Source organism: Chanodichthys erythropterus, chromosome 15 (assembly GCF_024489055.1).
Source record: "Chanodichthys erythropterus isolate Z2021 chromosome 15, ASM2448905v1, whole genome shotgun sequence".
Taxonomy (NCBI): Eukaryota; Metazoa; Chordata; class Actinopteri; order Cypriniformes; family Xenocyprididae; genus Chanodichthys; species Chanodichthys erythropterus.
In genome coordinates, this window is record NC_090235.1 from 9575966 (window position 1) to 9602072 (window position 26107).

The 26107-nt window shown below is 41.4% G+C and overlaps 2 protein-coding genes across 19 annotated transcripts in view; both read right to left on the bottom strand.

Moving 5' to 3' along the window:
• LOC137037084 (erythroid membrane-associated protein-like) overlaps positions 1-17571 on the bottom strand; it is a 129656-nt gene extending 112085 nt beyond the window's left edge. For 4 of the 17 annotated variants that reach the window (XM_067410851.1, XM_067410844.1, XM_067410867.1 and 1 more), the window contains exons 1-2: positions 17216-17566; positions 1766-1894 (exon numbers count right to left, since the gene is read on the bottom strand). In XM_067410851.1, the coding sequence (XP_067266952.1) occupies positions 1766-1894; positions 17216-17477 (391 nt within the window). In that variant the 5' untranslated portion in view covers positions 17478-17566. Of the gene's footprint in view, positions 1-1765; positions 1895-14568; positions 14773-17215 lie in introns of those variants that run through there. The other 13 variants (XM_067410864.1, XM_067410863.1, XM_067410854.1 and 10 more) reach the window with 8 other exon arrangements.
• A 1260-nt stretch (positions 17572-18831) lies between these two features.
• On the bottom strand, positions 18832-22951 carry LOC137037087 (E3 ubiquitin/ISG15 ligase TRIM25-like). Of its 2 annotated transcripts, XM_067410870.1 has the most exons (6): positions 22849-22951; positions 21925-22009; positions 20814-21385; positions 20593-20688; positions 19870-20103; positions 18832-19778 (listed from the first exon to the last, which is right to left on the bottom strand). In XM_067410870.1, the coding sequence occupies exons 2-6, from the start codon at positions 21995-21997 to the stop codon at positions 19563-19565; spliced, it is 1191 nt and encodes a 396-aa protein (XP_067266971.1). In that variant the 5' UTR covers positions 21998-22009; positions 22849-22951; the 3' UTR covers positions 18832-19562. The 2 variants fall into 2 exon arrangements, with proteins under 2 accessions (XP_067266971.1, XP_067266972.1); XM_067410871.1 differs by lacking the exon at positions 21925-22009 and having other exon boundaries at positions 22849-22940.
• Positions 22952-26107: the final 3156 nt, after the last annotated feature.

The window sequence follows — 26107 nt, forward strand, 5'->3', positions numbered from 1 at the left end:
TACGTAACCGAGACGTTCCCTTTCAGTCGACGAATTGGGATCCCAACTAAAACGCCACAGTTACGAAACCCCTTCCAGTGCCCAGCGCAGGCTCTAGCCGCCCGACGCACCAAGGGGACGGAGAAGGGGGCGAGCTTACGCCGGGAAGTCTACTGCTGTTCCGATATACCCACTAAGTAAACTAGACTACACTGGGGAAGCGAACCCGTAAGGAACGCTGCGGAACCACTACCTACCCAGAGGGGAAGGAATTTACATGGAAAACATATGGACTGGCCCGCAGGGCAGAACGCATATGAGTCCCTGGGATGGCTCCACCTGAGTAGGGGGAGACTCATCTGACAGGAGAAAGCAGAAGCTCTGCTAAGGGAAAGACACGGGCTCACCGTAAGAAATACATTAGAGGGGAACGTAATCGGCGACAGGTTATGCTAAACAAACAAAGGAAAAAAAACATGAATTATTTTTAACCATGTCAAAGAATTATTTCACCTGTCACCGAATACGTTCCCCTCTATATATATAATGTCAATGGAGACGGTTGGATCGTTCGAAGCTTCAAACGTCATTAATCAATGGATGGGAGACCTCCTGGGAAAACTAGTGAGGCCAGCAGGGGGTGCTCACCCTGTGGTCTGTGTGGGTCCTAACACCCCAGTATAGTGATGGGGACACTATACTGTCAAAAAGCACCGTCCTTCAGATGAGACGTTAAACCGAGGTCCTGACTCTCTGTGGTTGTTAAAAATCCCAGGATGTCATTCGAAAAGAGTAGGGGTGTAACCCCGACATCCTGGCCAAATTTGCCCATTGGCCTCTGTCCATCATGGCCTCCTAATCATCCCCATACACTGATTGGCTTCATCACTTTGTCTCCTCTCCACCAATAAGCTGGTGTGTGGTGGGCGTTCTGGCGCAATATGGCTGCCGTCGCATCATCCAGGTGGATGCTGTACATTGGTGGTGGTTGAGGAGATTCCCCCTTCAATATGTAAAGCACTATATAAATGTAAGGAATTATTATTATTATTATTATTATTATCAATCACGTGCTATTCTCATTTCGATACAAGCATTGGTACAGTGTGTGATACTATAGTGCTTTGGAAACTGCGTTGGAGCATCGGAGCCCCGGTATCAACCGTCCCATCACCAGTTTGCCCACCAGTTTAATGTGAGGGTAATTAAAAGGTATTGTACCCTTCTAATGTTGTTGTTTTTTTGTTTTTTTTAACCTGTGGGTAACTAAAAGGTATTTTAAAATTAGGTATTGACTTTGTTCTCTGTTGATAACTAAAAGGTATTGTATCTTCTTATTACCTCCGTTTCCTTGTTTATGGTTAAGTGGGAAATGTACGGGAAGAGTGCCTTTTTATTTTGTGTGTAATATTTTCTCCTGTTTTTGGTTAGAGAGGAAGCTCAGGGAAGTTTATGTTGTTGATTTTCATCTTTGTTTTTATGCAGGGTAGGCAGCTCTAAATCTTAGTTAGCTTCTCTTGTTTATTATTTTAGGCCATACTCTCTCCTGAAGATTTACATATGTAGCCGAGACGTTTTCAGGCTTAATTAATATAAGTTTACACCTTCAATATGGAGGCTTTTTTGACAATACTTGAAAACAGCTTTGTTTACCAATAAAAAGCTACTAAAAATTGCATTGCAAGTTGTAATGAAGCTACTATACACTGATATGAAGTAGAAGTATTTTCAGTAACTCAGTCAATGCACTTTGAACAAAGCAAATATCTATATCGGTTATACTCACAAAGCATCCAGACGATGCAGAGACCCCCGAGAGCAAAAACGAGCATCAAACCCAGAAGAATCAGAAGAGCTTTAGTCCCTTTAGAGGGATTGACTTTCCTCTCACTTTCCAGTTCTTCAGTGAAATTACCTGTGGTTAGAAATGTGATGAGAAAAAGGAAATTATTATACCCTTGAATCATTGCAGCATTTCTGTCTGGAACTATTCCTGAATTTACACTGGGTTTATTTCTGTAAAATACTTTTTTAATAGAATATATTTCAACACATTGACCCAACCAGACATTTTAATAATGTATTCTAGAACTCATTTCAAACTTTCAGTTACAGTTTTTTTCAACTGCTTACACACAAAATCCTTACTTGTCACACAATTTCTGAAACCTGACACTCAAACAGCAGAACCACACACCAAATCTGCAAAACCATACACTAATTCTCAGCCTTTGACTTCGTTTTCAATTTCATAAAACACTTTTTGCAAAACACAACACACAATTCTCTATGTAACACACAATAACTGTGTGTATATGATATATCCAAAAATAGAATATTATGGCAAATGTTTGCAACTTTTTAAGACATGTTTGCTTTTGAGATGTTTGTGATATTTTAAAGCAGTGTTTCATTTTGCAAGAGATGTGAAGCATTTTGCATTTTGTGTGTGCAATTCTTGGATTTGTGAGTAAAGTTTTGAAAAAAAAAAAAAAAGAGTTTTGAAAATGTGTGTAAGCAAACTGTAAACCTTGTGAAACCGTGGGATACTATTATAGTGTGTAGTCACAGGAAGTCAAATGATAAACTTCACACACAGGTACACCCCTCCTCACTCTCCAAGAACTGTATCATCCAGATTGAGTAAAAGAGCTGACAAAATAATTCTGGACCCTTCACACCCATGCCACTTCCTCTTTGAACTGTTGCTGTCTGGTCGGCACCACAACGCCCAGGCACAGGAACAGGAACTTCTTATTTACATTTCCTTGCATTTGTACATACTGTACATACTATCTATTTTTTTGTATGCTGTGTATTTTTTTTTTTTTCATATATATATATTTTGTATATTATTTCCTATTTACTTATTCTATTTTCATTATTTTTATTATCTGTGCTGCACTGTCATTCTATTTATACTGTGGAAGTACAAACATACCTGGCAATAAAGATTTTTCTGATTCTGATATTTATATTTATGCTTTTGGCAGATGCTTTTATCCAAATATTATATTTAATTTAATACTGTATGTGAACTCTTTCTTCTTTCTGAATCCATGAGCTTGGTGTTGGTATCATCATGATCTGTCTTAGCTATAGGGAAGAAAGTGCTTTTTTATTTACAGTTTTTCTCAATCGATTTTACACATTTCTCCAAAGTAATGTGCCTGCTCTCAAAACAGTTAACACAGTGATCTAAACACACTCTTACATTTGCCAAACAGTTCAACTTTACTGCCAGAGGTGGAAAGTCCAGGGGTCAGAAAGTAAAAGTCCTGCCATATTTTTTTTCCACCCACTGAAGCGGTGTTAAAGTTAATGAGATAATTAAGTGATTAATTAAATGATGATTGAGCATTATTGAAGACACCTGATGATAACAAGCAGAATCACCAAAGGAGAAAATCACAATTTTTAAGACACCATCACAGAGGTCATGGTTTGCTTTAGTTGGGCTCTTGACCCTTCACTTTTTACTATTAGATCTTGTTTGGGCTGCTGTAACTGAGTTATAACAGCCAGACAAGCAAAGAGAATGATAATGGTATCACATAATCATTATTTGATCTGAGTCATTGAACTCATTTAGAGCCCAATCTCTGAGTTAGATTCACATTATTGATTACAGCAGAACTGTGATTCTACAGCACAAGATCCAGCTTTCTTCAAAATAATTCAAAGGTTTCATCAAAAGTTGTTCTTAGAAAAAAGGCTCGTATTTAGACACACAGAGATCAAGAATCAGTCTGTGAATCTCAACAATGGTGAGAATAATTAAGCATGTTGCAGTGCATTCTGGGTGCCACCAATCAAAACTCATCCACGGCTCCCATCATGCATTGCTGCATGAATAAATTATGAGATGAATTGTCTTAGTAATTTTCTTTATTCTCACTATTTAAATTTTGCTGTTTTTCTGTGACTTTTTAGTAGCTTGTTTTTTAATGTTCACAGTTGATCTGCCTAAAAGACAGACTTTTCTTTTTTTGATCAGAACAACTTTTTAAAAAATTCTTATTTTATTGATAAAGCAGATCTTGTGCTGTAGAATCTCAGTGATGCTGTAATCAATAATGTGAATCTAACTCAGAGATTGGGCTCTTGATGAGTTCAGTGATTCAGATCAAATAATGATTATGTGAAAACATAACCAACGTTACCTTACCATCTTTTCTCTTTGCTTGTCTGGCTGTTATAACTCAGTTACAACAGCCCAAACAAATTCTAATATTAAAAAGTGAAGGGTCAAGAGCCCAACTAAAACAAACCATGACCTCTGTGATGGTGTCTTAAAAATTGTGATTTTCTCCTTTGGTGATTCTGCTTGTTATCATCAGGTGTCTTCAATAATGCTCAATCATCACTCAATTAATCACTTATTTATCTCATTAACTTTAACACCGCTTCAGTGGGTGGAAAAAAAAATATGGCAGGACTTTTACTTTCTGACCCCTGGACTTTCCACCTCTGTTTACTGCACAATAAAACACTGCATAATGCATTTATTAAAAGTAAATACCAACATCAATACTAGGCGTATTTTAAAACATTTTCAGCTGTGGATGTACAAATACACTAAAGAAAATACACATTCATTGTAATGTTTTTCCAACAGGTTTTCGTATATGGGTCTTTGATCATATAAAGCTTTAAAATGGTATTTTTAAAAAATCTTTGAAAACTGATGTAATGCATATTTTTGAGTCATGAACAATTTAATAATTAAACAAGTTTTAGTTGTTACATAAGTTTTAGTTGTTACATAACATTTTGAAGTGTTTAAATTCTTTTTTTTTTTCTTTTTTTTTTTACCTTTTTTGTCAGGTGGTACAATCAAATATTTGTAAATATATATCTACCCATACATGAAATTAGCTGTTTTTATCAGTATTTGAGAGATATCTACAACCCTTTTCACTCTACCACAATGATCTGCTGGGTCCTCTGGATGTTGGATTACAGTATCAAGTTTAACGTTATTACCTTGTCAGTTGATAATAAAATATTTTCACTTGTGCCACCTGACATTTGAGAATATACAAATTGCAGAGCAAAGTTTTTCAATTATGTCAACAACTTTGAAACTACAGATATTTATAACATTTGTTTATATAAATATTCAAACATAACATTATGCCAAAGTATTTCATCTTGTATTTCTTATAAACAAAAAATAAAATTTGGGGGCTGAATCCAAAGTTCCCCATACCCTCAGATAGGGCTCCCCAGGTCCAGAACCACTAAATTAGAGTAATTCTGATTTCATTTCAAATCCACCTCTCCTCCCACCCCTGCTGTCTACATTCACTATATGTTTTCTTACAATTTCTCCTCTTGCTCTTTCCACTACACCAATGCCCTCCACTGTGCTCAGCTCTTCTCCTTTTTTACTTCCTCCTCTCTCCTCATATGATATCCTTCTATATGTTCCACCCTTCCTTTCCTTCTCATTACGCCCCTTCCTCTTCTCTTGCATATTTTCTTGCTCTCTGTATACTTTCCCTTTTATATTTTCCACTGTAAAAATGAATGTGATTTTAACAGTAAAATATTGTAAAAACACTACGGGAAAAAAATGTAAATAGGTTAACAGTAAGTTCCCATATTATATACAGGGAAAAACTGTAAAAGCTCTTACCAGACATTTTATGTAATTTTCACAGTAAAATGCTGTAAATGTTACAATTTTTAGAAGTAAAAAAGACAAAATCAATGTATAATTTACAGTCAAAAACTGTATACTAATATTTCTACAATTCCCTTTGTGACTCTCCACATTTGAAAGTTTTGTTTAAAAAAATCATGTTTCTTAATAGTTTTTGTTATCAGTTGTACATTAGGGTTTTATGTTACACCTTCTGTTGTTTAATGAATGTCTATTGCATTATGTAAGTGTTGTGGGTTACCATGATGGTGTTTTGCATTTGCATGAATGACTCTGTGCACCTTCTTTATATTAGTATAAACTTCAACTCATGGAAAAGTTATTTGTGATGAACTCTGATTCTTCATGTGGCTTTCTCTTTTACCACCTACATTATTATGATGGTTGTCAGTATATGTTAAAGGTACACAACATATTTTAGTAGTAGTGTGCATTGTTGAATTTATTGGTTTACGTTCAAATTTTCTTGTTTGTAAATTACAGTTTTATACTGTAAAATGTACAGTTTGTTCTGTAAATGTGTTTACAGTTTTTCTGCATTTTTTACAAAATTATTCTGACAACTACAGCTGCCAAATTATTTTGTAAAAACTATGGAATCTTTTTTTACAGTGTCCCTATTACATAATGCAATTGTGATAAATGTGTAAACGGCTAGGAAAACTTAATTTCCTGTGTTGTGTGTATCAATAATCAAGCAGATATCAGTTTGAGGCTAACTGAAAACATACCAAGTGCATTTGATAATATGACATATTCCAGAGTTTTGTTTGTTGTTTGGACAAATGATACATAAATGTTTGTGAATTGTGTAAAATCAATAATAAAAAGCTGTGATCTTTTTTTTTTTTTTTTTTTTCCTGATTTATTAAAGTTTTGGTTGGATGTATTAACTATTATGAAACTTTTGAGAACTTTGTGCTTAGTTTTGAGAAAATTATTCACATGATTTGCAATTTGTGTGAAATTAATGAAAACGTACAAACTGTTTAGAACAATTACAAAGTGTTCAATCACTGTGTTAACTGTTTTGAGAACAGTGATCCGAGTTTGGAGAAATGTGTAAAATCGATTGAGAAAAACGTCTCGGTTACGTATGTAACCCTCGTTCCCTGAAGGAGGGAACGGAGACGTACGTCAGTAGTGACCGACGAATTGGGATATCGCTAGAGAGCCCCTATCAGCTTCGAGAGAACTAAAACAAGCCAATGGAATTGGCGTGCGATATTTGCATAATGCGCACCTCCCCTAACAGGTGGATATAAAAAGGGGGGCAGATGCAATCGCACTCTGTTTTTCGCTGAGGAGACAACGGGTGTCCGCACTGCAGCGAGGGTACAGAAACTGTGGCGACGGGACGTACGTCTCCGTTCCCTCCTTCAGGGAACGAGGGTTACATACGTAACCGAGACGTTCCCTTTCAGTCGGTCACTTTCGACGTACGTCAGTAGTGACCGACGAATTGGGATCCCAACTAAAACGCCACAGTTACGAAACCCCTTCCAGTGCCCAGCGCAGGCTCTAGCCGCCCGACGCACCAAGGGGACGGAGAAGGGGGCGAGCTTACGCCGGGAAGTCTACTGCTGTTCCGATATACCCACTAAGTAAACTAGACTACACTGGGGAAGCGAACCCGTAAGGAACGCTGCGGAACCACTACCTACCCAGAGGGGAAGGAATTTACATGGAAAACATATGGACTGGCCCGCAGGGCAGAACGCATATGAGTCCCTGGGATGGCTCCACCTGAGTAGGGGGAGACTCATCTGACAGGAGAAAGCAGAAGCTCTGCTAAGGGAAAGACACGGGCTCACCGTAGGGAGTAACCGTGGACAATACACATATGGAATCACTCACGTAGAGGGATTGCAACATATGGAACCCAACCAACAGACAACATCGAAGATGGATGTTGGTCTGGCATCAGACACTCCGCAATGCCCGAGCCGAAGGTGGAGGTGGAGGAACTCGACAGGGTTCACCGAACGGGGAACACGACTGGAGTCAACAGATGCACATATCCTGCCCAGGGGGCGGGAGTGGCATTGCAAGCCGACACGAGCACAGGTTCAACACGTCTACCGGCTGGTGGAAGCGAGTACACGGGAAGAACCAGCTTACACGTAAGCTAAAAACCCTAGCAAACGTGTTGGGTGTCGCCCAGCCCACAGCTCTACAATCTGTCAGCGAGGCGCCATGAGCCAGCGCCCAGGAAGAGGCCACTCAGGTGGAGTGGGCTCTCAACCCGAACGGGCAAGACACGCCCTGGGAACATAAGCCAGGGCGATGGCATCCACTAACCAGTGGGCCATCCTCTGCTTGGAGACAGCCTTTCCCTTCTGCTGGTCTCCGTAACAGACAAAGAGCTGATCTGAGGTCCTAAGCTTCAAGTTCTATCCACGTAAACACGCAGGGCGCGAACTGGAAAGAGCGAAGCTAGGGCTGGGTCTGCCTCCTCCGAAGGCAGCGCTTGCAGGTTCACTACCTGATCTCTGAAGGGAGTGGTAGGAACCTTGGGCACATATCCAGGCCGGGGTCTCAGGAAGACGTGAGAATCCCCAGGCCCAAATTCCAGGCACGATTCGTCGACCGAAAATGCGTGCAGGTCCCCTACCCTCTTAACATGAGGCCAATACAACCAGGAGGACGGTCTAAGAGACAGTACTTTTAACTCGATTAATTGCAAAGGCTCAAGGATGACGCCGAAGTTAGCTAAGAACTAAGGTGAGATCCCTAGAGGGTAAGGTGGGTGGGCAAGGAGGAATCAGTCCCCTCGCCCCCCTCAGGAACCTGATGATCAGACCGTGTTTCCCCAGGGCTTGCCATCAACTGCATGGAGATGTGCAGCGAAGTGGCAACATACACCTTGAGGGTGGAGGGAGACAGCCTTCGCTCCAAGCCCTCTTGCAGGAAGGAAAGCACAGATCTGACCGAGCATGATCGGGGGTCCTCTCGTCTTGCGAGAGGAGCACCATTCAACGAATAGGTTCGACTTCAACGCATAGAGGCTCCTCGTGAAGGAGCTCTAGCGGAAGTGATGGTGTCTACGACCGCCTGCGGGAGATCACCCAGAACCTCCGCATCCCGTCCAGGGACCACACGTGGAGGTTCCACAGGTCGGGACGCGGGTGCCATAGGAAGCCCCATCTCTGAGTCAGGAGGTCCTTCCTCAGAGGAATCGGCCAAGGAGGGGCTGTCGTGAGGAGCATTAGGTCCGAAACCCGGGTCCGAGTGACCAATATGGAGCCACTAACAAGACCTGCTCCTCATCCTCCCTGACCTAGCACAGGAGCTGTGCGAGAAGGCTCACTGGGGGAAAACGCATATTGCGTAGGCCCCGGGGCCAGCTGAGTGCCAGGGTATCCGTGCCGAGCGACTCGCCGGTCAGGGAAAACCACTGGCCGAGGGCAGTTCCTGGGGAGGCAACAGGACTACCTGGGCCTCGCCGAAGTAGTGCCAGATCAGCTGGACCATCTGGGGATGGAGCCGCCACTTGCCCGCAAGTGGAGGCTGCCGTAAGAGCTCGTAGGCTGCACGGTTAAGCACACCTGGGACATGAGTGGCCTGAAGCGACCTCAGATGCTTCTGACTCCATAGCAAGAGATGGCAGGCGAGTTGCGATATGCGACGGGAGCGTAGACCAGCCTGATGGTTGATGTACGCAACGGCCACCGTGCTTGTCCGAGCGGACCAGTACGTGCTTGTCTGACAGCAGCTCCTTGAAGCGGCCCAGTGCAAGACATACTGCTAGCAACTCGAGGCAATTGATATGCCAATGCAGTCGAGGCCCCGTCCAAGACCCGAACCGCATGCCCGTTGTACATGGCCCCCCATCCGGTGGTAGAGGCATCTGTGTGGACCACAGCGTCCAAGGGGTACTCCCGCCCGCAGGAACAAAGGGTCCGACCACCGGATGAGGGTAGGGCGGCAGCTCCGTGTCACGAGGACACTGAGCGTGCTGCGCTGCCATGGCCATCTCGGGACCCAGTCGCGGAGCCGGTGTTGAAGCGGCCTCATATGGAGCAACCTGAGCGGCGAAACGCGGCTGCAGATGCCACATGCCCCAGGAGCCTCTGAAGTCTCTCAGTGGGGCCGCCGTCCTGCGCTTGAGCGAACTCAGGCAGTTCAACACCGACTGGACGCGCTCCTCAGAGAGGCGCACAATCCAGGCGACCGAGTCTAGCTCGAGACTGAGAAAAGAGATCCTCTGCCCGGGGGCGAGTTTGCTCTTGTCCCAGCTGACCCAAAGACCCAACAGGCTGAGGTGAGCTAAACCATCTCCCTGTGTACGCACAACTGCTTCGCGAGCTGGCCAGGAACAACCAGTCGTCGAGGCAGTCGAGAATGCGAACGCCCTGTTCCTTGAGGGGAACAATGGCCACCTCCGCAACCGTGTAAGGCGTGGAGCGACAGGGCCAGCCCGAAGGGTAGGAGTTTGTACTGACATGCTCGACCCGAGCGCAGAATCGAGACATGAAAGTATGCATCCTTCAGGTCGAATGCTGCAAACCAAACCCCGGGACGGACGCACTCGAAAATGCGCTTCTGCATGAGCACCTTAAACGGCAGCCTGAAGGTACCGGTTCAAGACGCGCAGATCCAGGATTGGCCATAGCCCACCGCCCTTTAGGGTACAATGAAGTAGGGCTGAACCTGACTTCAAATCGGCTGGAGGGACCGGCTCGATTGTATCCCTCGCCAGGAGGACAGCAATCTCCACTCGGAGAACAGGTGCAATGTCCAACGACACCTAAGTGAAGTGGACACCCCTGGACGCCGGAGGACACCGGGCGAAATGAATCGCATAGCCGAGTCTGATAGTACGCATGAGCCAGCGGAACGGGCTGGGGGCACTAACCAGGCCTCCAGACACCGAGCCAGCAGAACCAAACGCACCACAGACGTACCGGGGGTGGGGCAGCGAACCAGAGTACGGGGACCCGACTCGGGCGGCGTGGTAGCGGCCCAGAGTGTGATCAGACTCTGCAAGGTAGCAGTGCGTATGGGAGACGGCACACGGGGCGCGGCCTGCACCAACACACTGACACCTGCTGGCGAGGTGAGAGGGGGCTGGGAGTAGCAACGCGGGGCGCTGCACATCGCCAGCCACACTCTTGGGACGTAGAGGATCGGAAAACAGTTCTTAGTGGGTACCGCTGGACTCCGGAGAGCCAGCGGCGGAACAGACCAATTCTCCACCCGGCCCTCCTCTGGGGAGAAAGAACCGTTTACGTCAGCTCCAGGTCGCCATATCTCCAGGACCGTCTCCCGCTAGTCAGGTGACTGCGGGTTGAGCGGGCTGGGTTCAAGGCCAGTTTGTGAGATGAGCGCATCGAGAAAGCACACTTTGACGACGGCACATCCCAGCAAGACTCGCCAGGGGTGTTTCTGGACCACCATGGTGGACATTGTCTGGCCAGGGGCCTGCGCTTTGATTTGCATCCTGCGTAGCTCAACCCCGACTCAGAACTACCCACATGCAATGAGTGCTTTGACCTACTGCAGACTTGCCAGGGGCCAAGACTCATGCAGGGCAGAGGTGGTGTGCCCGTAGAACTGCCACCCCACCCTAGGGGGTAGAGAGAGAGAAAAACTTGTAGTGCAGATTATGACCCTCTTGGCGTTCCATATTAACGCCAAAAAAGGCCACAAACTACCAAGTTTTTTCATGCACATCCGGGCTAAGCCAGGGGCGGGGCAAGGCGAGTATGCGTCGCACGACACCCCCAGGGGCCCGGGAAAGCATGGTTGCCAAGTCTGAATCCGATTCGGCATGAGCACGCCACAACCGTGGGACGCTCAGCCTCATCTTCATGTTCAGAGCCCAACAATACTCTCTCCAATGTAGCAGTCGACATCTGATCCTCTGCTGGAGCCCTGACTAAGATGTTAGGTCCTCCATATTTATTTTAAGGAGGACCAGCAACACGTGCAGAAGCTACCAGCCATGTTGGACAGTGAACGTGGCCGCCCAACTGGACGACACACGGCACCCTGGGCACCGACGTGGCCATGTATCTAAACATGATCCACCCACGAACATAGTCACAACATGTTTGCGATGCACTAGAGGAGTGGGGGGCCCACGGAGAATGACTCGGCGGGTATTGCCCCACTGTGATCCTCTGGTCACCCAGGCTTATTAACCAAAGTAGCACTTTTCTGATTCAGAAAAATAACTAGATCGGGGAATAAGTGAGGGGACTCCACCTCATTAAAGGCAGCCGAGTCTCGACCGTGCATCTAGAGCGCCAGACAGCGCGCAGGGTTGCCGTGGCAACGCGCGCTGTCAGCCGGCAATTCGACGGCACACGGCGCGCTGAGCGCTCAAGCCCTTAAGGCCCTTTCACACAGGACGCGGTATGCGCTGCGCTGCGCTATGAAACCCATTTGTTTCAATGGCTTGCGCCGCGCGAGAACTGCGTCGACCAAAGCGCAGACGCAGCGGAGCGCAGCTTGCGCGCACGCCGCGGTCAAAGTTCAAAATAGTTCAACTTTTGCCGCTGCGCTCTGTGACGATTACCCGCGCGACCAATAGCAACGGGCATCCAAACAATCGGAAAGCAAAATGGACGAACAGCTATTTACTGTGTTGGAATTTCCAGAGCTATACAATACAAGTTTGCTGGTCGTATATTTACATCGGGAGAAAAGCTGTGTCATGGAGACATGACAGACATTGTCAAGAGCTGCTTTCTTTCTTCTTCTTACAAGCAGGGCTATTGCTATTGCTCACTTCTTAACACGGCCCGGGACATATACTTTACTGCTGACCGAAAGGTGGAACAACAATCAAGTGACTATGTATAAAACTCCCGCTACATGTTTGGAAAATTCCGCCTACTGTGCTCTGGCCAGCGCAGCGCAAATCGCTTTGTATCTGAAGGGCTGCGCTGAACCCAGCGGCGAGCGCAGCGCATGCCGCGTCCTGTGTGAAAGGGCCTTTACGAGAAAGGCGAGCAAACAACGCGCCGACGTGGACATATTTCCATAAGAAAATATGACCACCCACAAACACAGTCTCAGCACGCTAAGCAGACATGAGAGAAAGTGATCGTGGCCGTCAGAGAGGATAGGAAACGACCGCCTCCAGAAACGCACAGACAGAATGACATCTTGAAAAAGACGCAGTGTCTGTCTGTGAAGCTCTTTTAGAAGGGGAAACTTCAGCTCTTTTGTGTCGAGACACACAGGGAGCGTCACGACGTGTTTAGAAAAACACAGGAGGAACCAGACCAAATCGCAGACCAACCAGTGGAATTACAGCGGAACGCTGGGAAAACAGTAGATGTTTCCACCCGGCTCACTCCAACTCGCGACCTCGCTGCAGGTGTCGTCACACCAACACAAGCGCCGAAACTTCTTCAGAGGCTTGAAGTTCAAACAGCCGCAGGATACCAGGTAGGCTCCGAAGCGAAAGACAGAGTGCGATTGCATCTGCCCCCCTTTTTATATCCACCTGTTAGGGGAGGTGCGCATTATGCAAATATCGCACGCCAATTCCATTGGCTTGTTTTAGTTCTCTCGAAGCTGATAGGGGCTCTCTAGCGATATCCCAATTCGTCGGTCACTACTGACGTACGTCGAAAGTGACCGACTGAAAGGGAACTGTAAATGACAGTGTTTGATTCCCAGGGAATTAACAGATAAAATGTAAACCTTGAATGCAATGTAAGCATCTTCGAACAAACGTGTCTGCCAAATGTGTAATTGTTGAATGAACATAAGTAACCTTACTCGGTTACTACACATGTTAAATCTTAGAAATATATATTCTAATGCATATATATTGATAACTTCACTGTAGAAAATATTCCGTATTTTTTACAAAATAATTTTGGCAGTTGTGGATGTTTTGTACTGTTTTATACCTTTAACATATACTGACAACCACCATAATAATGCAGGTGGTAAAAGAGAAAGCCACATGAAGAATCAGAGTTCATCACAAGTAGCTTTTCCATGAGCTGAAGTTTATACTAATATAAAGAACGTGCACAGAGTCATTCACGCAAACACGATACACCATCATGGTAACCCACAACACTTACATAATGCAATAGACATACATTAAATAACAGAAGGTGTAACATAAAACCCTAATGCACATAACTAACAACAAAAACTATTAAAAAACATCATTTTTTAAACAAAATACTTTCAAATGTGGAGTATCACAAAGGGAATTGTGGGAATAGAGGCAAATAGACACAATAAGTGCTCACAATACAAGTTTTAGGCAGTGCTCAGAGTATCATAAACTACAATAGAGAGGGATTAGAGGAAGTGAAAGGATAGGAATAAGAAGGTTTTTTTTTTTTTTTTTTTTTTTAGGATGAGGTTAAGTGCTCACGAAAAAGATGAGTTTTCAGCTGTCTTTTGAATATTGCCAGGGATTCTGCATTCCGGATGAAGGCAGGAAGGTCGTTCCACCAGCATTGAACAGTGAATGAGAATGTTCTGGAGAGTGATTTTGTGCCTCTCTGTGATGGTACCACAAGCCTTCGCTCCTTTAATGAGCGTAGGCTTCTGGTAGGAGTGTAGACTCGTAGGAGTGAGTGGAAGTAGGAGGGTGATGTGCCTGTGGTAGATCTGTAAGCGAGCGTCAACGCCTTGAATTTGATGCGAGCAGCAAGTGGTAGCCAGTGCAGAGTGATGAAGAGAGGCGTGATGTGGGCTCTTTTGGGCTCGTTAAAGATGAGACGTGCTGCAGCGTTCTGAATCATTTGTAGAGGCTTGGTTGTGCATGACGGCAGTCCAGCCAGAAGAGCATTGCAGTAATCAAGCCTAGAAATGACCAGGGCCCTGTATATAGTACAGGAACTTACTGTTAACCTATTTACAATTTTTTTTTCGTAGTGTTTTTACAATATTTTACTGTTAAAATCACATTCATTGTTTATAGTGTTCTCCAGCCTTACCTTTGAATTCAGAGCATTTTTCATCTGAAGCAACTGTTGAATATATGAAATCAGTATTTTCATAGATTGAATCCATTTCATGAGCCTGACAGAAGACGTGTCCGCTGAGACTTGAGTGCTGCTTGAGTTTGTTCAGAATAAGGAAGTCACATAAAATGTCATTCACATTCGTTTTTCTAATAGACTTACACAGATTTTTTTTAAAACTATGGTTCTATTTCTCAAAACTCGACACACAAAAACACAAAACACACACACAAGATGCAAAATATCACACATCAATATGTGAAAAAAATACTCTATTGCGTCTTTTGCTTGTTCAGTGGAGCACACAGGAGTTGTTGTGTCACACGTACATGTATGTGCACAGATACACTGTATATTCATTATGTATGCACAAATGATGAATTTTACACAGTTATAGTGCTGAACTGAATCAATGCTGAACTGCCTTTAGCTGAATAATGACACTATTGGCTTGTTAAAATTGCTTTACAGCAGAACCTGAATTTCTTACTATTGTGAAGCCGCTGTGTGTGTATATACATATATATATATATATATATATATATATATATATATATATATATATATATATATATATATATATATATATATATAAAAAAAAAAAAACTTTATACACAAATCTGTAAAACAGCTCAAACATGCATTTTATTCTGGACTAGCTTACAGTTTTTTCAACAGCTTACACACAAAATCCTTACATGTCACACATTTTCTGAAACCTGACACTCAAACACCAGAACCACTCACCACATCTGCAAAACCATACACTAATTCTCGGCCTTCGACTCAGTTTTCACTTTTTCAATCTTGCTTTCATGTTTACCATAAATTTTTCAACATCTCTCTGCCAATTACTTTCAATCTTTACAGAAATGTACATTGGAGCTCATTAAAGAAGAGCTTTAGGTTTTGAATAACTGTGTGTATATGATATATCCAAAAATAGAATGTTATTATGGAAAAGGTATTTGCAACATAAGACAAATGTTTGCTTTTGAGATGTGTTTGTGATATTTTGAATGCAGTGCTTCATTTTGCAAGAGATGTGAAGCATTTCTTGGATTTGTGTGTAAAGTTTTGAAAGTGTGTGTAAGCAGTTGAAAAGAAAACTGTGAATCTTGTCTGTGAAACCAGTGGATAGTGTTACAGTGTGTAGTCACAAATGATAAACTTCTCACCAGTTCACACACCACAGTTACTTTAAGCAAACTCTAATAAACTCTAGCAATTTCAGATAAGGAAGTTCAACCTGCCACAAGAGCTGACGATACAATTCGACTCTGCGGTCATTGAATCCATCCTCTGCACTTCTATTACTGCCTGGTTCAGCTCAGCTACCAAATCAGATCTCAGAAGACAATAACAGATAGTCCGGACTGCTGAACGAATCACTGGTACACCCCAGAACTATATCATCCAGAGTGAGTAAAAGAGCTGACAAAATCATTCTGGACCCTTCACACCCATGCCATTTCCTCTTTGAACTGTTGCTGTCTGGTCAGCACCACAACGGCAAGGCACAGGAACAGTTTCTTCCCTCAGGCAATCCACCTCATGAACAGTTAATGCCCCCACTGGCAATAAATGATGTTTTTTTAAACAAAATTCGTGAGGAGCAGGTGCAGATTGACCACAAGTTGAAAGCATTCAGCTAATCAACAAACAACAAGAGGTATATATGCTGCAGACATACAGCACCTCTGTTCTTTGACAATTTATCAGCACCCCTCCACCACCCCATCTCCTCACTTCTCCTGTTATTATTAATACATCCGGGGGGAGTACTCTGGGTTCGGGCCAAAATTCCGAGCTCGGAGCCCAACTCCATCAACCTCCACCCTCTGGACAGCCCGCAAAATACGCATTCCTTTATCTAATTATGTATATGTGAACTTATGAAACACGTGCAATACACAACGCATACATACATACAACGCTAACATACAACGCATACATACATACAACGCTAACAAACATACATACAACGCTACTTATACATTTATTTATTCAACACACCATACTTCTTATTTACATTTCCTTGCATTTGTACATACTATACATACTGTCTATATTTTGTATGTTGTGTTTTTATATATATATATATATATATATATATATATATATATATGTATATATATATATATATATATATATATATAATTTTTTTGTATATTGTTATTTATTTATTTACTTATTCTATTTTCATTCTTTTTATTATCTGTGCTGCACTGTCATTCTGTTTATACTGTGGAAGCACAAACATACCTGGCAATAAAGCTCTTTCTGATTCTGATATTTATATTTATGCCTTTGACAGATACTGTATGTGAACTCTTTCTTCTTTATGAATCCATGAATTTGGTGTTGGTATCATCCTGATCTACTGTCTGAGCTACAGAAGACAGAGCTTTTTTATTTTAATGACAGTGTTGACAGTGTATGATTCCCAGGGAATGAATGGATAATATGTAAACCTTGAATGCAATGTAAGCCTCTTTAAACAAAAGTGTCTGCCAAATGTGTAATTGTTGAATGAACATAACCTTACTCTGTTACTACACATGCTAAATCTTAGAAATATAAATTCTAATGCATATATTGATAACATCTCGAGCCTTACCTTTGAATTCAGAGTATTTTTCATCTGAAGAAACTTTTGAAAGTACGAAATCAGTATTTTCATTGATTGAATCCATTTCGTGAGCCTGACAGAAGACGTGTCCGCTGAGACTTGAGTGCTGCTTGAGTTTGTTCAGAATAAGGAAGTCACATAAAATATCATACACATTAGTTTTTAAAAAATGCTTACACAGATGTTCATTTCTCATAACTCGACACACAAAAACACAAAACACACACACAAGATGCAAAACATCACACATATCTTGCAAAAGCAAACACCATGCAAAACTATATAAAAATTAGAATTGCTTTACAGCAGAACCTGAATTTGTTACTATTGTGAAGCTGCTGTATAATATATATATACACTCACAAACACACTGAATATGCATACAAGCCAAGTCAGAAAGTCAACATTATAGTTTTTTTCAACAGCTTACACACAAAATCCTTACATGTCACACATTTTCTGAAACCTGACACTCAAACACCAGAACCACACACCACATCTGCAAAACCTCCTCACTCTCCAAGAACTATATCATCCAGAGTGAGTAAAAGAGCTGACAAAATCATTCTGGACCCTTCACACCCATGCCATTTCCTCTTTGAACTGTTGCTGTCTGGTCAGCACCACAACGGCCAGGCACAGGAACAGTTTCTTCCCTCAGGCAATCCACCTCATGAACGGTTAATGCCCCCACTGGCAATAAATGATGTTTTTTTTAACAAAATTCGTGAGGAGCAGGTGCAGATTGACCACAAGTTGAAAGCATTCAGCTAATCAACAAACAACAAGAGGTATATATGCTGCAGACATACAGCACCTCTGTTCTTTGACAATTTATCAGCATCCCTCCACCACCCCATCTCCTCACTTCTCCTGTTATTATTAATACATCCGGGGGGAGTACTCTGGGTTCGGGCCAAAATTCCGAGCTCGGAGCCCAACTCCATCAACCTCCACCCTCTGGACAGCCCGCAAAATACGCATTCCTTTATCTAATTATATGTATATGTGAAACGTGCAATACACAACGCTACTTATACATTTATTTATTCAACACACCGTACTACTTATTTACATTTCCTTGCATTTGTACATACTATACATACTGTCTATATTTATTATTATTTTTTTATATATATATATTTTTTGTATATTGTTATTTATTTACTTATGTCTGCTTACACACATTTTCAAAACTTTGCCTCTTTTTTTCAAAACTTTACACACAAATCCATGAATTGCACACACAAAATTCAACATGCCTCACACATCTCTTACAAAATGTAGCATTGCATTCAAAATATCACAAACATCTCAAAAGCAAACCTTGCCTTGCGTTGCACCTTTGCCATAACATTATATTTTTTTTTGTACATCACACACAGTTATTCAAAGCCTAAAGCTCTGTTTCATGAGCTCATATGTACATTTCTGTACAAAATTGAAAGTAATTGGCAGAGAGATGTTGAAAAATTCACAGTAAACAGGAAAGCAAAATTGAAACCACTTGTGTGTGTGTGTGTGTGTGTGTGTGTGTGTGTGTGTGTGTGTGTGTGTGTGTGTGTGTGTGTGTGTGTGTGTGCGTGTTTTTGTGACATATAAGGATGTGTATAATGACATGGGTATGACATAGGTATTACAAGAAGAGGTGACTTATGAGGACATTACCCATGTCCCCACTTTTCAAAAGGCTTATACATCATACAGAATGAGTTTTTGTGAGAAAGTAAAAGTGTGCACCGTTTCCTGTGATGGGTAGGTTTAGGGGTAGGGGTAGTGTAGGGCGATAGAAAATACGGTTTGTACAGTATAAAAACCATTACTGTGTGTGTGTGTGTGTGTGTGTGTGTGTGTGTGTGTGCGTGTGCGTGTGTGCATGTGTATGTAGAAAGGCTGTTTTGTGAGGTTACTCTTCCTACTTTTCCTTCCCCTATTAGGTAGAGGGTAATTTGTATTATTTTGGCTTGAGTCTCCTCTTGATGTCTTTTAATCCTCCCTCACTTGTGAATAGAAGTTTGTTGCTCTTGACTGAGTTGTACAGTAGGTTTTTGTGGGGTTGAGTTTTGATCCTCACCACTGACACACACAACACCATTTTTAGGCACCCTTCCATCCCTAGACTTAATAAGGGAATGTAACAAGGTTGTTCTGTTTCTCTCTGTAGATTTTCATCTAAATGAGGTTTTAGATGTAATAAAGCCTCATGGTTGTGGTTACAGTGAAGCTTCTAGTAGAAGATGAATTTATTGCTTCTCTTCAAGAAGAACTGTGAGCTGATGATAATGAGCCACAAACACATGATCACAAACTTCTCTTATTTCAGTTTGGACCGGATTCATTCTTTATTACTGATTCTTTTTACTATATATGATAAATATATGTATCTGATCAGTGTTTTTGATACTGTCATACCAGTTAGTGTGAGTTTCTCCTGTAGAGTGTCCTGCAGTTGAGTCAGAGCTCTCCTCAGAGTCTCCATACTCTCATCAGTCTTCACACTGATCTCAGACCAGTTCCTGGTGTTTCTAGAGCTGCACAGGGATGAGTAAATCTACAGCAGGAGAGAGGAGAAATCCTTCATCATGGGGAGTGTTATGGTGTCATATACTGCATTATCATTGATCAGAGAGATGTTGACTGACCTGTAGGAGGTGGAGGTGATCTTCAGTGTGTGAGAGCTGCTCCAGCTCAGTGTTTCTCATCTTTAGCTCAGTGATCTCCTGCTCCAGCTCTTCAATGAGCTCTTCCTCCTGTTTCTCTGCTGCTTTCTGCTGCTCCTCCATCATCTCCAGCAGTTCAGTCTGACATCTCTCAATGGAGCGGATGAGATCAGTGAAGAGCTCGACACGGGCTGCTTTCTCCTTCTCTGTGTTTCTCTGCTCAACCAGGACAATCAACACGTTATTATTGGTGTTTGATAAGACAAGAATCAGCGATACTATTGATCATACTTCAGTGTTTTTAGGGGGCTTTCATAATTCTGCACTATTTGGACTGAATGATTCTTCAAATCACGTGTCTTATTGAGGAGTGTTATTACTTTACTAAGTGATCAGGTAATCACAGACGTGTCGATATTTAGAGCAACAGCGAAATTGTGAGTGTGATATTGTTTTTATACAGAAAATAAAGAAAATACTACAAAGTAACTGACATTTTACATGAATCTTTGTCAGTTACTTGGTCTGTATTTGCTCTGACCACCGAAATAAGTTTCAAACGACTCAAACAATACAAACAGTGAAAAGTCCCAGTGCTGTTGGACTGTATATCAGGACTCTTGGAGAACAGGAACTAAATGAGTAATAAATATTATTATATTATAATTATATTATAATTATAAATTAATTTAATTTTAAACTCACTTTTCTGACTTCTGATGAGTGTTTGATATCTTGAATCTTCTTGATTTTGTCCTGGATCATCTGCTGCACATCTTTCTGTGTCTTCATCAGTTGAGTCTATAGACAGAGAACAACACAATATGTTTTCATAAATGATTTTTTTTTTTTTTTTCATAAAATCAAAGAATATGACTCCCCCTTGATATGAGCCCTTTAAAATCAGTTTTGTCAGTAACTTCTACCTTCTTCTCTTTACTCTCCTCTTCTACAGGAACAGTGTTGTGGTTCTTGTGGTCTGTTATGGTGCAGATCGGACACACATATGTCTGATCATCTCTACAGAACAGCTCCAGAGGTCTCTCGTGTTTCTGACATATATAGTCCTCCAGATTCCTCACAGGATTGATCAGTTTGTGTTTCTTTAAACCTGCCACTTTCATATGAGGCTCCAGGTGAGTTTCACAGTAAGAGCTCTGACACACCAGACACGACTTCAGGGCTTTCAGCTTTCTTTCCTCACAGAAGTCACACAGAACTTCAGGTTTTTTCAGAACTTCAGGTTTTTTCTCAGGACTTTTCTTTTTATAGTGATCTACAACTTCTCTGAGTGTGGTATTAATCTTGAGATCAGGTCTGATCTTGAATGTTTCTTTACAATATGGACAGTTGCAGGTCTGGCTGTTGTTCCAGTGTTTATTCAGACAGGTCTTGCAGAAGTTGTGTCCACATGGAGTGCTGACTGGATCAGTGAACACGTCCAGACATATCGAGCACTGAAGCTCCTCAGTCAGTGGACCGCTGGAGGATGACATCACTGGAGAGGGAAATGATGAAGATAAATAACACTACTAGTCTAAAGTTTGGAAACACATGTGAAATTTTTATCTAATGGCTTTTGCTTAAAGGACTGAAATAATAATAATTACTAGTTGTAGTAGTAGTATTATAATAAATGAATGAGTAGACAGTGATAGAAAAGGCTTAGCAAGACTAGCACACATGAACTATTGCAGTACTGTTTATAAAGAATCCCATGAAGAATCCTCATGAAGCTGGTTGAATGTAAAGAGTGATTTTGAAGAAACTCAAATATGTGAGAGTTCATGTACAGTCAGCTGGTCATTACTGCAAAATGAACCCAGACAAGCTGATCAGTACCCTGAGTTGAAGCTCATTACATGAACACTTACCATATAAGGAGCAATATTGAATATTTGAAATATTTATTGTATTATCTGCTGCCATGAATTCCTGAACTTTACATATTAAATATTATTTGAGAAGAATGAAAGACATTCATGCACTAATTCAGTATTCACCTTCTGTTTCTTTCTATCTTTTTTATTGACTTACATGGACTATTCTCCTTAATACTTCGTTTCCTGGTTTTTCTTGCTTTTGTTGATGTTGGTGAAGATTCTGCCATTGTTCTTTCCCTCTTCATTTTCAAGAAAAGAAATTGTATTATATGATCAATGGTCTGATAAGAAACATCACAGCCAATTTGCTCCTTTAATGAGTGTGTATTTAGTCACTGAGGTTTAAATGAAATCTTACCTCAATGATCAGATTTAATTTTACTTATTCTTCATAATAATATTTCATATCAGATCATTTTAAAAAGCACACAGTTTATTCACTCTTGTGAACAACTCTTCAGTTTTAACCTATGCAATGAAATGACGTTCAAGTTATTTAAATAATTTGTTTTATTTTTATCAGACTTAAAACCAAATTGGATCATGACCATTTGATCAATATTTATTTTAATTGGTTAAATCTCATGTAAGAATTGGTAACACAATAATTCCTTTGAAACACAGTGAGAGACTCATAAACTCACTGAACAATATGAACTTTGACCTGCTGTTAAGATTAAGGAAAGTACTAATTACAAGTGATATATTTTTCAACCAAAAAATATATATATTGTTAAAAATAGATACATCTCTCCACAAAATATATTATAAGTATGGTTTTTATCTTGTTTAATGTAAATGTAATTTTCAGCTGCAGGTTTGTGTTCAGTCTGTCTGCAGCTCATTTACTTCCTGTTTCTTTATTCTTTCTGTCAAGGAACAAAATGACAAACACCAAACTTTGCTTTACAATCAAATTAAACACCATTTCAGTGCATTAAACAACTAAAGTACTTCAGTATTTCACATGCTTAAACCTGATTCAGTTCAACTCATTCCAGTTCAACATAAACTCTACTAAACCAGATCACTTCCAGAAACCTGTTCAGCTCAATCTCTCTTACATTTCTATCATTACCTGTGAGTATCAGATGTGTCCACAAGACTCTTTGAACGGCTCAATAAATATTCTGTTGTTTAAAGAGGTTGATTGTTTCAGGCGTCCATATTGTTGTTGATCAAGGTTCACTTTCTCTGAATCTCTCTGAACTACAGTGATGTCAGAGCTCCTCCTGTATTTACACATTTACAACTGTCCCTGTATTCAGTGTGTTGGTTCATGTATGTCTGTTTGTAACAGGCCTGATGTTTCTATCAGATTAATCTCAGCATTTGAATATACTATATACAAGTAAACCAAAGAAGAAATTGAAATTGTATGTATTTCTAAATGTCAGCTCAGTTGGTAACCAAAGAAACAAACTAGTACATAATGAGTAACCAAGGAAACTAAACATAGTGGAAAAGCAGGAGCTCAAACACAGGAGGACAATGAAAAACAAACTAAAATTCAATAAAAACAATATAAATCTGACAAAATGTTTTTCAATGTATAGCTGGCCTTTTGCTCTAATAGCCAGATTTCTAATTCAAGTTTCTCTCCCTTGAGCTCAAGCTTTTAATTTTCCACTCTTAACATCTCCATCTCCACTCTCAATTTCTTTCTCCAGTAACACAGATTGGAGATCTGGATTTCTTGTCCTTTGAGGAGGTACAGTTGTTGTGTTTTTTTTTTTTTTTGGAGCCATCTGCAGCGCTAAATACTGGTTCATATTCTCTGCAAGAGATGCAACACTTTTAAAATACAACCCGAATTTCTGAAAAGTTGGGACGTTTTTTAAATTTGAATAAAATGAAAACTAAAAGACTTTCAAATCACATGAGCCAATATTTTATTCACAATAGGACATAGATAACATAACAAATGTTTAAACTGAGAAATTGTATAATTTTATGCAAAAAATGAGCTCATTCCAAATTTGATGCCTACTACAGGTCTCAAATAGTTGGGACGGGGACATGTTTACCATGGTGTAGCATATCATCTTTTTTCAAAACAGTTTAAATATGTCTGGGCATCGAGGTTATGAGTTTCTGTAGTTCTGGTGTTGAAATTTGGTCCCATTCTTGCCTGATATAGGTTTCCAGCTGCTGAAGAGTTTGTGGTCGTCTTTGACGTATTTTTCTCTATAGGTGAAAGATCTGGACTGCAGGCAGGACAATTCAGCACCTGGACTCTTCTATGACGAAGCCATGCTGTTGTAATAGCTGCAGTATGTGGTTTTGCATTGTCCTGATGCTGAAATACACAAGGCCTTTCCTGAAATAGACATCATCTGGTCGGGAAGCATATGATGCTCTAAAACCTTTATATACCTTTCAGCATTCATAGTGCCTTCCAAAACATGCACAGTGCCCATACTTTATGCACTTATGCACCCCCATACCATCAGAGATGCTGGCTTTTACAGTTTTTTCCAATTGCTAACACACTAAAATGACATGCACAGCACAATTATTTAAACTGACACACAGAGAGCAAAACTTCTTCTCAAGTCTCCAAAAGTCTAAACACCTTTTCTGTTTTACACACATTTTGCATTTCAAAATAGCACTTTTTAAATTCACTAAATACAGTTCTCTGCATAAGACACAACAATCTGACATAAAGTCACATGTTTGCCATTTCAAAACACTGCCATTCAAAATGACACTACATGAGCTAATTGGCCAATTACATGTGCTACCTGGCCAAACACCTCAGTGGTTAATTGTTAACACTTCAATCAGGATGTAAGCACTATGAAAAGACCACAGGTGAGAACCTTTTTTTTTACAACAACAATGGAAGACATTGCAGAGAGAGGAAGAGGAAGAGGAAGAGGGAGGTTGAGAATAAGAGGGGGAGGAAGAGTGAGAGGTAGGGGTGGAGCAGGTAGAGGAGTTCATGGCCAAAGAAGACAAACACTTTCAAATGAAATCAGAGCAACCTTAGTAGATCATGTCATCAACCATGGGTTGACAATGCGTGAGGCTGGACAGAGAGTGCAGCCAAACTTGAGCCGTTTTACTGTCGCCTCTGTCATCCGGACCTTTAGACTGGAGAACAGGTATGTAACCAAAATTTCATGTAGTACACATGTAGTATACCCCATGTCATAGTGTATCAGTTGGGTGACACCTGTTTACTTAGTGTATGACATCAGCCATTCATGAACTGTACAAGTATATATATATATTTTATATTTTTATTTTATTTTTTCTAAAGGACTGAGAGACGACACCATGGTGGAGGAAGGGGCCAAATGTTCACCGGGGTACAGGAAGCTGCCATTGTAAACTTGGTTTTGGAAAATAATGAAATCAGATTACGAGAAATTCAAAGCCACATCATCCAAGACAACACCTTATTCAACAACATTCAACGAGTTAGTCTGTCCACATTGGCTCGCATTCTCAAGCGAAACCAAATCAGAATGAAACAACTTTATAAGGTGCCGTTTGAGAGAAACTCTCAAAGAAACAAAGAGTTCAGACGAGCATATGTGGATGTAAGTACTATATTGACTGCAGTACACTACACACAACATTGTTTCCCAGTGTACTGGATAACACCATATTGAGTGATTTTTGTTCTTTGTTTTCAGGGAGTACTGGAAATGGATGCTCATGCAATCCCACATGAGTTCATCTTTATAGATGAGGCTGGGTTCAACCTAGCAAAGACCAGAAGAAGAGGGAGAAACCTCATTGGCCACAGAGCCATTATAGATGTTCCTGGCCAACGTGGTGGGAACATCACAATGTGCGCTGCCATCTCCAATATGCATGGTGTCATCCACCGTCATGCCAAACTTGGACCATACAACACAGCCCATATTCTCACATTTCTGGACAGACTTCACAACATTCTCATACCACCAGAGCGTATGAATGATGCAGACCATCAAAGAAACCGGTACGTTGTAGTATGGGACAACGTGAGCTTTCATCGTGCAGCCCCAGTCCAAAACTGGTTTGCTGACCACCCAACATTTCTCGTGCAATACCTCCCACCATACTCACCATTTCTGAACCCCATAGAAGAATTCTTTTCGGCATGGCGGTGGAAGGTATACGACCGGCAGCCCTTTGTGCGCATGCCTCTTGTGCAGGCCATGGAAGAGGCATGTGATGAGATTGATGTGGGTGCAATTCAGGGATGGATAAGGCACTCAAGGCGCTTCTTCCCTCGATGTCTGGCAAGGGAAGATATTGCCTGTGATGTTGACGAGGCATTGTGGCCAGACCCGGCTGTGCGGCAAGATGCTGCCTAATTATTTTTCTTGCCTTTTTTG